At 34.3% G+C, this 13,709-nt stretch overlaps 1 protein-coding gene across 1 annotated transcript in view; it reads right to left on the reverse strand.

Moving 5' to 3' along the window:
* LOC136035042 (glutamate receptor-interacting protein 2-like) overlaps positions 1–11,625 on the reverse strand; it is a 49,962-nt gene extending 38,337 nt beyond the window's left edge. The window contains exons 1-5 of the mRNA XM_065716641.1: positions 11,529–11,625; positions 10,360–10,496; positions 6,434–6,539; positions 4,927–5,040; positions 1,944–2,148 (exon numbers count right to left, since the gene is read on the reverse strand). Coding sequence (XP_065572713.1) covers positions 1,944–2,148; positions 4,927–5,040; positions 6,434–6,539; positions 10,360–10,496; positions 11,529–11,625 — 659 coding nt within the window. The remainder of the gene's footprint in view (positions 1–1,943; positions 2,149–4,926; positions 5,041–6,433; positions 6,540–10,359; positions 10,497–11,528) is intronic.
* Between the last annotated feature and the right edge of the window lie 2,084 nt (positions 11,626–13,709).

A 13,709-nucleotide genomic window follows, 5' to 3' on the forward strand; every position in this document is an offset into this window, starting at 1 on the left:
CATACCCCTGAAATACAACTTACGAATTAACTTATGTAACGAACCTCTATATTCGTATGTTTTCATTATGTATATGAGGGGGTTCATCCCCTCGTCAATACCTTGCTCTTTACACTAAAGCTTAAATTTTGTCCCAATTCCTTGGGAATGACCGTTGAATCACAAAGGCCGTAGAATAAATAGTTGAAATTAATAAAATTACTATAGCGTAAAGAGTGAGGGATTAGGAGGAAGTGAACCCCTCATATGCATAATAATTTCTGTTCATTTTAAGTTTTAACGCTGCTCCTTACTTTCAGTTGAAAATACTTTTTCATATTCTATTTTCCGTTTTTAGAGTTTCGGTTACTATTGAGCCTGGTCGCTGATTAATAAAGTTCGTTACCACGAACTGTTTGTTACATATGGAGGAGACATTTAATAACAGAAGGATCAACCTTTCTTTTTATAGCTTCTGACAGAATTTTACAGAACCTGAGAGAGAAAGAGAGAGAGAGAGAGAGAGAGAGAGAGAGAGAGAGAGAGAGAGAGAGAGAGAGAGAGAGAGAGAGAGAGAGAGAGAAAGAGAGAGAGAGAGAGAAAGAAAGAGAAAATAGTAAAATTCTTATCAGTTACATTTCCCTCACTAATTCAGGCTTAAAATACTGTATTAAAACCTCCGCTGATTTTGTTTTCAAGTTAAAGCAAGTTTTGGTCAAACCAAATATAAGAATGCGCAGTTTCGATGCAGATTCAATGTATTCCAATTGGGATCCTCAAACATCCGAAAGGATTTGGAGCACAAACTCAGTTCTAATCCATCCATATAAAAAACAATCTACACTTTGGAACCAGGCACTTCCTTCCCTTACAGCTCTTTTAACAGAACTTCTTTTTACTTCCATCATAAAGACATTTCTTACAGGCAGGAATATTTAGAGAGAGAGAGAGAGAGAAAGAGAGAGAGAGAGAGAAAGAGAGAGAGAGAGAGAGAGAGAGAAAGAGAGAGAGAGAAAGAGAGAGAGAGAAAGAGAGAGAGAGAGAGAGAGAGAGAGAGAGAGAGAGAGAGAGAGAGAGAGAGAGAGAGAGAGAGAGAGAGAGAGAGAGAGAGAGAGAGAGAGAGAGAGAGAGAGAGAGAGAGAGAGAGAGAGAGAGAGAGAGAGAGAGAGAGAGAGAGAGAGAGAGAGAGAGAGAGAGAGAGAGCTGAGTTATTCTATCCGTAAGCCCAGAGATTAGTTACCATGGCCCCACAAAAAAACTATCATTTTTAAAACGAACCCGAAAATCCGGTTTACAAATTTTTTGCAAAATAGCCTTTTTTCAAGGTTTTCAATGAAGATATTAGCCTCAATTGGTGAAAAGGGTGCCCATTGAAAGCCAAATATTTCTGCCTGTAAGAAATGTCTTTATGATGGAAGTAAAAAGAAATTATGTTAAAAGATTTGTAAGGGAAAGAAGTGCCTGGTTCCAAAGTGTAGATTTTTTTATATGGATGGATTAGAACTGAGTTAGTGCTCCAAATCCTTTCGGATGTTTGAGGATCCCAATTGGAATACATTGAATCTGCATCGAAACTGCACATTCTTATATTTGGTTTGACCAAAACTTGCTTTAACTTGAAAACAAAATCAGCGGAGGTTTTAATACAGTATTTTGAGCCTGAATTAGTGAGGGAAATGTAACTGATAAGAATTTTACTATTTTTGCTCTAGACGAATTAATTGAGAAAAGAATGGATCGAAATGGATTACTAGGGTTGTGAATTTTAGGAACACCATAAAAGCAAGGAGACGTGCACCCACCTGGGTAAAATTGTTTGTACAATTGATCTGAGATTTCGCCTTTTCCTTTTAGATAATAAAACTCTTTTCGTGCTTCCTTGACAAATTTTTCCGTGGGATCAGTAATGAATTGTATATGTGTGTTATATGTTCTAGCCATAATGTGATGTATCTTAACCATACCTTGCTGCTGGTGTTCCGATAACCATTTCCCCCAGAATCCATTTTTTTTCTTTACGAGCTTTAATTGCTCGTCCGAGCCCTGTCCTTCCATCCGAGTCTGCCGTAAGGGTTAATGCGAATGACTCAGGATAAACGGCAAGGGAACGGCAGGAACAGCAAAGGGTTCTTGAAGTTCCATTTATCATAGGCAGATGATTAGAGAGATCTAAAAATAGAAATAATGAAGGAATTAATGAATCAGTATTTTAACTTCTACGAGAATTCATAATCATTAAAATAAAAATGGTTCAAGTAGTTTCACTTAAACACTTCAGGATAGTAAAAATGAGTCCAATAGGCTAATGAAGGTCCACTATATACAGGAAACTATTAAAGAGATCTAAAATGGAAATAATAAAAGAATCAAGGAATCAGTATTTTAACTTTTGTGAAAATCAAAAGTCATGAAAAAATAAAAGTACTTCAATTAGTTTATGGGATCGGCAGTGCTTAAAGAAGAAGTTAACTTATTGTGGGTTTTGTAACATCTCACCTTCAATAGATCTAAGAATCAGCCAAAAGAACTGTTTTAAGCAAGGCGTTGAAGAGGGAACAGCCCCTTTCATATACGGGGTAATTTCTGTTCGTTTTAAGTTTTAATGTCACTCCTTACTTATAGTTAAAAAAACTTGTTTTTTGTTTGTTTAATTTCTGAATGTTTTTTAGTTAATCCATGTTTTGATTCCGGTTCTCCACAGGTGAATCATTAAAGCGAAATTTGTATATTTATTTATTTGGTTAAATGGCTTTCCCATGGTTTGATCCAGTGATTATGAGAAAAGGGGAGGGGGGAAGAGGCCCGGTTGCATTCCAATTTTTTGTGTACTTAAAAAGGCAACTAGAACTTTTGTTTTTTACGAATGTTTTTATTAGTAATAGATATACATAAAAAAGAATTAGCTTACGAAAAAAACTTCTATATTCGTATGTTTTTATTACGTATATGAGAGGGTTAGCCCACTCGTCAATACCTCGCTCTTTACACTAAAGCTTAAATTTTGTCGCCTGAATCACAAAGGCCGTAGAATAAATAGTTGAAATTACTAAAAATACTTTAGTGTAAAGAGTGAGGTATTAGGAGGAGGTGAACACCTTATATGCGTAATATTTTCTGTTCGTTTTAAGTTTTAATGCTACTCCTTACTTTCAGTTGAAAAAAAAGAATTTCATATTTATTTTTTCATTGGGGTTTTAAATAATGTTAGAAAATGCTGCGCCCCCTTGATGGAAATCTTCTTCACCCATGACAAATCCCTCCATGGAAAGTTTCCCCCACGTAACCCCTCTTCTCAACCCCTCCTACCAACCAAAAAATCACCCTGAAAACGTTTGTACACTTCCCAAGAACCATTACTATAGTGCCCTCCAATTTCTTAGGTCACATAAAAGGGCCCAAGAACTTGTCATTTCCGTCCGAATGAGCCCTCTCACAAAATTCTAGGACCACTTCAGCGATACGACCACCCCTGAAAAAAAACAAAAAAACACGCATCCGTAATTTGTCTTCTGGTAAAAAATACAAAATTCTACATTTTTGTTGATAGGAGCTTGGAACTTGTAAAGCAGGGTTTTCTGATACGCTAAATCTGATGGTGTGATTTTCTTTAAGATTCTCTGACTTTTTGAGGGTGTTTCCCCATATTTTCTAGAACAGGGCAAATTTTCTCAGGGTCGTAACTTTTGATGGGCAAAACTAAACTTGATGAAACTTATATATTTAAAATCAGCATTAAAATGCGATTCTTTTGATGTAACTATTGCTATCAAAATTTTGTTTTTTAGAGTTTTGGTTACTATTGAGCCGGGTCGCTCCTTACTACAGTTCGTTGCCACGAACTGTTTGACAAGCATATTTCAAACATTCTGGACTCTACAGACAAAGGATAGTTAACAATAAAATGTTCTAAAGTGTATTAAACTGGTAGATTGACTTTGGAATGGTCAAATTTTGACAACATTTTCATCAAGTATGCAGTATCAAGTATATGCATCAAGTAGATGCAGTATAGATTTGTATATAATTTCTAGACAGTATAGATTTTGCATTAAGTATAAACTTGATGCAATTTTTTAAGATTTTTGCTTCCACTATCTGAATAGTGTTTATACATTTACAATTTCAAAAAGTTGAAGAGAAATAGAGAAATAAAGTAAAAAAGAATAGGCAGGTGAAATCCACAGGGATCTACCGATACCCTAAGTATTTCGACACGTGTCGAATTGGGCTCCGACTTACAATGAAAACAGGTAATTTTTCTATTCTGTCGAATTTATAGGTGAAAACGCTCCAATGTAATAAAATTGGAGTTCGTACCCTTTTCTGATAAAACTTCCAACTTTTAATAAAACCTTTAGATTTGTAGATATTGTTCATACACACTGAAACCTTTTTCAAACCAAAAGTCTTTAAATTAAGCCTTCTGGAGTAGAATTTATTATAATTTTTTTTTAATACAAAAACTGTCGAATTGTCGGTACCTTTACCCTACTCTAGATTGCAACAAATAATCAGACTAAGCTAATTTTTAGTATTTTTGACGGATTGCATTCTGCTCAAGGAAATCCTGACAGGCTGTGTATTGGTAAATTATTCTTAAAGGGTTTACTCTTCTAAAAGTAAGCTTAGATAACTCATCTGGTGGAGGGAATACATGTGTTTGTAAGAGATCAACGTTTTTGCAAGGTCAAAACAATCATCTTCAGGGATTTGACAACAGGATTTTTAATAGCTGCTGTTAAAGCTGCTTGAATTTGAGCTTCTTGGAAGAGCACTATGGCTTTTTTGACGCACTGGCAAAAAGAGACAATTGGCATGTCAGGCCATTAAGCATAACATTCAGGTCAAATCAATATATGATCAATATATGAGGGCTATTGGCGATAGGAGTAACCATTAAAGCAGGAACTGATCGGTTTCAAAACCAAAGAGTTATTGCAGTCTTACCTTTTATTTCTGACAAGATTTCCTCGTATTCGTGTTCAGTTGACTGAGGAATTGAATTACTGAATCTTGCCAGTAATTTAACTTTCCTTGGAGGCTTCCATGAATTAACACATTCTTCGAAAGAAACAGAAATCAATATTTATAGAGACGACTTAAAAAACTAACAACTATAAAACAATAAATACGGCTGTTTTCTAGCTTGAAAGACAATATGTTTTTCTAAACCCCATAGAAACTGTATGATACAAATGAGATTATTCTTGCAGAATATTAAAAAAAAGACAAAGAGAAAAATATTGTGTCATATTAACAAGAAAATAAACTTGTGACATCAGTTGTGTCCCAAACAGAAGTTTCACGATTTTTTTATATTTATAGGGGGGAGGGACAAAAATTCCATTGCTAGGCAACAAATTTAAATTTTTCAAGACTAGTAACCTCTAAATTTCAGGATTATAGCTCTAGAAATTATATAAAGTAGAGGAAGAAAATTACCAAGAAATTTAACAATAAATTCACCGGGCAAAAAAGAAGAAACAAAGCATTAAAGGGAGAATATTGATGGGAAAAGAAAAAGAAAGGAGAAAAAGTTAAATCAGAAGATACACACTGACTATATTGTTATTTTAGTCACTATATCGCTCATCCAATTCACGCATTCATTGATTCAATCACTCGTTCATTCAAATAAAATGTTTACTTTACACTACCACCAGATTAGAGCGGAAAAACAGAGAAAAGGGGAGATAAAAAAAATCGCATGCAGATAATTATTTGCGACACACCATACATATGCAGTGCAGTTAAAAATTAATTTCAAATGCAGCTTCTAAAGGTTCCTTTTTAACAATTTTTCTTGTCTTTTTGGAAAAGAAAAATTATGATTAAGATTATATTACTCATAATGGTCCTTAAATAAATACATACACTTTTGATACCAATAACATTGTGATGATACCATATCACCAGTGACTATAAGCTGTTCAATCTCCTCTTCCCCTCCACTCTGTTATGATATATATTTGTAGGCTAATTGAAAAAGGGATCCATTTGAATGGAGGTAATTGAAAGTGAGGGCCCACTTTGGCCCAAATGTGGTTTTTGGCACTTGAAAATAACAAAAATACTGAAAGGCAAAACGAACATGCTACTTTCCAAATCCATGCTTATGATATCTATAATTGTAACGCAACTGAAAAAAAGCTTAATATGATATTTGATGTCTCTACCAAAAATATAGCGTTACTAAGATAAGCAGTGGTATTCAGCAAGTCCGCATAATACGATTTCAGAAAGGCGGTGACAAATCCTACCACCTACAATTTCGAAAACGACCAATTAATATTTCCAGTTTTGAAACTTATCACTAATTCTATCAAATCATCAAGGGGCAAAATATTTCAGTTTATTTTACCGGCGCTCATGCAAGAGACATGCCTGTGAAATAGCAATACATTCACTGGCAATACTGACTTCTGACTGGCAACCGAAAATAATGAAAACTTACTTGACTCTACCGTATCAGTTATTTCCGTGCCTTCCCTTTTATCGAAGCGTCTGGAAAGAAATCCATCAAAATTTTCCTCAAACTGAATACATTCTGTCTCTGTTTCCTATAAAAGAAGGTACTCTGAATCCTGAAAGTAAGAAGCAGCATTGACACTAAAAACAAACAGAAATTATTCCGTATAGGAGGCCGCCATAGGGCCCTGATAAAATTTTCCAGGTGGGGGGCAGACGCTAAAACAGAAGGGGTGGTTGGGTGACAGGGAATATATATTTCAGGATATTTTTTTTTTGAAGGAATAAGTTTATTTTTAAATACTTTTAGGAAAAAACTCTCAAATGAAAAGAACACTTGAATAGCATGCAAAATGTATAGGTGAGTCATTGTTTAGGTGGGGGTAGGGTAGATTCTTAAAAAAAGTACATTTTCATGGACAAACTGCCATATCTTCATGAGGCTTCAGGTTAATCCTGAAAGACGTAGGGGGGTAAGAATTAATTAAAATGTCTTTCTATACAGCTAAAATGTTACATTCCCATGTCTAAATGCAAAAAGGTGGAAAAGGCAAGGCAGGCTATCATCAACCCCACCAGGATATTTCTTTGGGGTGGGAAATTCTACTGGGAACTTAGTTTTCTACAATTTTAAATGGTAATTTTTTTCTATTTATATGAAGTACTTCAATCTTTTTAAACTAATATATGTAATGTATTTATCGATAAGAAAATACTGCCGTAGAGATTGTGATGGCTTCAGTTATGTAGAAGATCAAAAGTTTCATAGAATTTACATCCATAAAAACAATAATACTCCTTTCCATCCAACCAAAATCCTTAGTAGCAATACCAACAAGGACTTTTGACCAAAGTTTTGTCATTCATCGCGATTTTTTTTTTCAAATTAAAGATGCAAATTTAAACATAGGACGGTACTAATAAACTTACAATTACTGATTTACACACTTAAAAAGCAATTTACCAGGGATTTTATGGACCACTACCTCAAATTATATGTTGGTTCGGCCTGGGTACGATTTGAAAAACAATGAGAAATTAAATAAAAAAAGAAGCTTTTCAACTGAAGGCAGGTAACAGATTTGAAACCTATTTGAGCAGATTATCCTTTATATGAGGGTGACTATCTCCTCTTTAGCTCCTTGCCCTCCACTCTGAAATTTGGCTTTTTTAAAATAAACATGTTTCAAAGTTCTAAAAAACATTCATTTGATGAGCAAGGTGTCCTATATAAGGGTGCAATCCCCCTAATATACAGAGTAATCTCAATTTGTTTTAAGTTTTAAGTTGCTTCTTACTTTAGAAGAATGCTTTTTCCATTCGTTTAATTTTTTAAAGTTTTATGAAAGTTTAATGAATATAATGCTTTGGTAATACAGAAAAAAAGATCAATATGTCAATGATCTCAGTTAAGGTTTTGAAACGTAATCAAACAGTTTGTGGTAACAAACTGTAAGTAAAGAGCGACCCGGCTCAATAGTTACTGAAACTCCCATAAAAAGCTCTTTACGCTACTGTTTTTTTTACTGTTTTAAAAGTAGAGTTGCGAGTAAGGGTCAAACTTTAGCGTTAGGAGCGGGGCGTTGAGGAGGGAATACCCACTTTCATATACGAAGTAATTTCAGTTCGATTTAAGTCTTAATGTCGCTTCTTACTTTCAGTTGAAAAAACTTGGTTTTTTAAGTTTAATTATTTAGAGCGACCCGGCTCAGTAGCAATTCTAAAAAATGAAATTTTTATTCGAATTGTAAAATCAAAAGAATCACATTTTTACGATGACTCTAAATATATAAGTTTCATCAAGTTTAGTTTGACCCATCAAAAGTTACGAGCCTGAATTTTTTGCATTATTCTGAAAAATAGGGGGAAACACCCCCTAAAAGTCAAAGAATCGTAACAAAAATCATAACATCAGATTCAGCGTAGCAGAGAACACTACTGTAGAAGTTTCAAGCTCTTACCTACAAAAATATCGATAAAGCCAATATACTAAGAAAATCAATTAAAAGAGAAATTCGTAAATTGGCGCGATCCTACTACAAAAATAAGATCGAAGAATTGTTCACTAATAAGCCAAAAAACTGGTATTCCGAGGTTAAAAAGCTATGTGGCAGGAGTCTTGACCAGCTGAATTTCAATTTACCAGAGCCCCCTGATGTTACTGCAAATAGTCTAAATAAATTTCTCGCTTCCATTGTCCAGAGCCTTCCAGCATTGCCAATCCAATTATCAACAGGAGCCCCATCCCCCTTTTCCCGACTGTTTCGCCGTCTGAGATTGAAGCATAAAGAACGAGGTATTTAGGAGGTGATAAATACCTTGCTCTTTATGCTAAAGTATTTTTTAGTAATTTCAACTATTTATTCCCCGGCCTTTCGGATTCAGGGGTTATTCTTAAAGAATTGGGACAAAACTTAAGATTTAGTGTAAAAGGCGAGGTATTAACAAGGAGGCAAACCCCCTCATATGCATAATAAAAAATATAAGAGTATAAAAGTTTGTTACGTAAGCTAATTCTTAAGTTACGTATATTTTTTACTAATAAAAACGTCCGTTAAAAATTAAAAGTTCTACTTGCCCTCTTAAGTAACCAAAAAATTAGAGGGCAACTAGGCCTACTTCCCCATCCCTTATTTCTCAAAATCGTCTGATCAAAACTAAGAGAAAGCCGTTTAGCCAAAAAAAAAAAAATAATATGAAAATTTCATTTTGATAATTAATGAGCGGAGAGCCAAAATCAAAAATGCATTAATTCAAAAACATTCAGAAATTAAATAAAAAAAACTAGTTTTTTAAACCGAAAGTAAGGAGCGATATTAAAACTTAAAACGAACAGAAATTACTCCGTGTATGAAATGGGTTGTCCCCTCTGCAATCCCTTGCTCTTTACGCTAAAGTTTGATTATTTGCCACAATTGTACTTTTTAAAACAATTAAAAACTTTAGCGTAAAGAGCAAGGGATTGCGGAGGGGACAACCCATTTCATATACGGAGTAATTTCTGTTCGTTTTAAGTTTTAATATCGCTCCTTACTTTCTGTTTAAAAAACTAGTTTTTTTTTATTTAATTACTAACTGAAATAACTGAAGTAATCTTAGATGTAATTGTTACTAACTAAAGTAACATGGAATAGAACCGCAGAGAGAACAGGATTTTTTTTCTAAGAGTAGCAACACTAATATTATGGGTTGTAATCCAAAGCGTTTGACGTCAATGCGGTCAAGTTTTATTAGCGCCCTAATATATCGCTGGTTATATCATCGAAATTCATTAAATGTATTGTTAACAAAATCTATTATCTTGAAAGTGCCGCTATTAGGATTCTCAAAGAAGCTCAATGTCTTGTGATAAAATCCGACACATTACTATTACCAGCCAGGGGCTACTCGCCAACACTGGATGGTGCCACATCTAGAAGAGCAGTGTACAAACCGAGTGGTGCCACCCAAATGTAGATCAAGTCGATATACGGATTCTTTTGTGCCTTTTATTGTCAGTGCCCTTAATAGAAGATGAAAGATGTCATTAGCGGTTTTGTACCTCATAATCTGGCGGAGAGAGCAAGGTATAACCCAGGAGTGTAAAAATATAAAATAAAAGGAATTTAATATCAGATTTCAGAAAAAATTATGGAGCAGCTGCTCCCCCACCTTGGCCTAGAACCACCGCTGACCTATGTGTTGGTATATTTTACTTACAAAAAATGGCATTTAGTCTTGATTCGGCCAGTCTACGATTGATGTTTTATTAATATTTGGTTCAGATTTTTTTAGAAACAAAAGTAATAAATAATTTCAGTAAAAATAAAAATAAAAGAGAAAAAAGTAAAATCAAAGCAAATTGAAGTAAAATTAAAGTAAAGGCGAGAAAGTAGAATGTAAATTCAGGAATAAGCTGTATGCAAAACTTACAATTTGTAATTTTTTCTTCGACTCTTCAAGCCTTCTTAGGAGTTCTTTTCTGTCTTTAGCTGCAGTTGGGTCTCTTTGTTGAGCCAGGGTTGAACTTATATATGACGCGTTAGCCACAGCAGGCGATTCTCCAAAACCTGAAACGAACAGAAATTATTACAAACGGGATGGGTTTCACCTCCTCCTAATACTTCACTCTTTACGCTAAAGTAATTTACTGATGTCAACTTTTTATTCTGCGGCCTTTGTGATTCAGGGGTCATTCTTAACGAATTGGGACAAAATTTAAGCATTATTGTACAGAGCAAGGTATTGACAATGGGGTGAACCCCTCATATACGTAATAAAAACATACAAATTTAGAAGTTCGTTACGTAAGTTTGTTTGTAAGTTACGTGTTCGTAAGTAACCGTTCTTAAAATTAAAAATCCTAGTTGCCTTTTTAAATAACCAAAAAATTTGAGGGTAACTAGGCCTACTCCCCCACTCCTTTTTTTAACTCAAAATCGTTCGATCAAAACTTTGAAAAAGCCATTTAGCCAAAAAAAATAAATTAATCTGCAAATTTCCTTTCAATTATTCATGTGCAGAGAGCCAAACTAAAAACATGCGTTAATTCAAAAGCGTTCGGAAATTACTTAAAAAAACTGTTTTTTTTTACTGAAAGTAAGAAGCGACATTAAAACTTAAAACGAACAGAAATTACTCCGAATATAAAAGGGGCTGTACCCTCCTCAATGCCCCGCTCTTCACGCTAAAGTTTCTTACTGTTTTAAAAAGTAGAGTTGAGAGAAGGAGTCAATGGGTTACACTGACAAAATCATTTACAATAAAGAAATATAAAATGCCTTTAGAACCGTGTTGCTGCTAATAACATCAAGAAGTTTCTTAATCCTAAAAGTCTTTTTAAGTACCTCCATGACACATCAAAATAATTACGGCATAAAAACTTCCTTTCCCAAACATTGTTTTGCAGCACTGCAATAATAAACTTCTTTCAAAAGGAAAAGATAAAAAGATGAAGAAACTTGGCATCTTGAGAACTGGACATAGCTTATGCTGAGCCTGGCTCTCAAACTGAACGTTAACTGAATCAGTTGTCCTTAAGCTGTCCTTTAAGAGTCTAGTTTCTTAAGGCAAAACATATATTAAATACATCCCTTACTAACCTTCTCTATTGAAGCCTGCAACTGGGGAGTTGTCCTCAGAGGGTCTGGAAGGCCCAGCTTCTACAACCAGCTTCTGAACTAGTAGAGAAAAATTCATGGCGTATTTATACTTTAACTGTAAAATGAACAAATTACAATAGCTTTTAGGTCTGCAAAAGAATTTATAAATATAATTGAGAATTTAAGAATATAACCATTTGGAATAAATATAATTTTGAATTTTAGAATATAAAAAATTAGAATTTATAACCTTTTAAGTAAAAAAAAAACACCTAAAACGCACTAAAACTTGCTGAAACCACAGGTGCCAATATTTGACAGTTTTTGTGAAAAAACACTTTTTCTACTTCGGAAAGCTTAATTTAAAGACTTTGGGTTTGAAAAATTTTTCAGAATGTAGAGAAACACCTAGAAATCTAACTGTTAGATTAGGAGTTTGAACTTTTATCAAAAAAACGGTACAAAGCTCCAATTTTCTGAAATTGGAGTGTTTTCACCAAAAAATTTGACGGAACAACAAAATCCCTGTTTTTGACAAAAGCGGGAATCCAATTCGACATGTGTCAAAAAACTTGTTGATAGATAGGTTGGGGGATACTTGTTGACAGATCCAGGTGTATTTGACATGCCTCAAAAATGACGTCACTTTTGTTATGATGTATTTGAAATCATTTTCAGCCTCGTTTTTAAAATTCCAACTGAATTACCAATCTTAAATCAGCAGCAAATGACGATTTTTTCTCAATAGATATTTTTTTTCATATATTTTGTATATCTTTGATTAGGCCTGCTATTGACTGTTCTACCTTTTGAGGCACTATTAAGAGCTCAAAATGGAATTTCCCCCAGAAATTATAATTGAACTATGAAAGAGGATAAGAAAAGGAATCAAGTGATGTATCCACTTTCATCCTAGGTAAATTATTTTGAAAACCGCAAACTTATCCATGTCTTCTTCTCAGTAGCCCCTAGCATAGACCTTTACGAAGTAGAATGTTATTAAAAAAAATATAGGAAATTTTTAAGAGCCTCAGGTCCCTCGAAAATAGCATCACAGCAGAACAAAATCAATCCATTGGAATTACCATTGTTGAAAACCCACACAGAAAACATATAGTCACTACCTTGGAAAATCACGCTTTGGCACGGATAGCAGTAATCTCTTTTTTTCTGTTTTTTTTTCTTTATTGTTGGCAGGGCACTAAAACACCATAGAGTTGTTTAAGGGCTTATTTAAATATATATCTAAGCCTAAATAGTTTTTAATTATTTTTTAAACTTGATGTCACAGGCCTAGTCTAAAATATAGCCTATACATTACCTTTTGGTAACTTATGGAAGGTAACCTTTTGATAAAAGGAACAGATGAGGGTCTGGCTATGGAAATATTCTTTGGTAGGCTATACCCGTTCCTTAGATTTCCTTTTATTAAGGCTAACTTAACAAGCCTACACCCTAAGATTACAAAAAAGCCTAATATAATATATTATACCTCTTTGCCACAATTTTATCCAAAATATCGCCTTAGACAGCTCACAATCATTTAACGACACAAATTAATCTTAGATGCCTTTCAAACAGTTCGTGGTAACGAACTTAGTAAGGAGCGACCCGGCTCAATAGTAAACGAAACTCTAAAAAACGGAATTTTGATGCTAAAAGATACATCAAAAGAATCGAATTTTTATGCTGATTCTAAATATATAAGTTTCATCAAATTTAATCTTTGTCATCAAAAGTTACGAGCCTGAGAAAATTTGCCTTATTTTGGAAAGTAGGGAAAAACACCCCCTAAAAGTCAAAGAATCTTAACAAAAATCACACCATCGCATTCAGCGTATCAGAGAACCCAATGGCTAAAATTTCAAGCTCCTATCTACAAAAATGTGGAATTTCGTATTTTTTCCCCAGGGGTCATCGTATCGACCAAGTGGTCCTAGAATCTAGCAAGAGGGCTCATTCTAACGGAAATGAAAAGTTCTAGTGCCCTTTTTAAGTGACCAAAAAAATTGGAAGGCACATAGGCCCCCTCCCACGCTCATTTTTATCCCAAAGTCAATGGATCCAAATTTTGAGATAACCATTTTGTTCCGCATAGTCAAAACCATATTAACTATGTCTTTGGAATGACTCACTCCCCCACAGTCCCTGGAAACTTTGTCCAGTGTTTACATCCTGTAA

This window comes from Artemia franciscana, chromosome 13 (genome assembly GCF_032884065.1).
Source record: "Artemia franciscana chromosome 13, ASM3288406v1, whole genome shotgun sequence".
NCBI classification, from domain to species: domain Eukaryota; kingdom Metazoa; phylum Arthropoda; class Branchiopoda; order Anostraca; family Artemiidae; genus Artemia; species Artemia franciscana.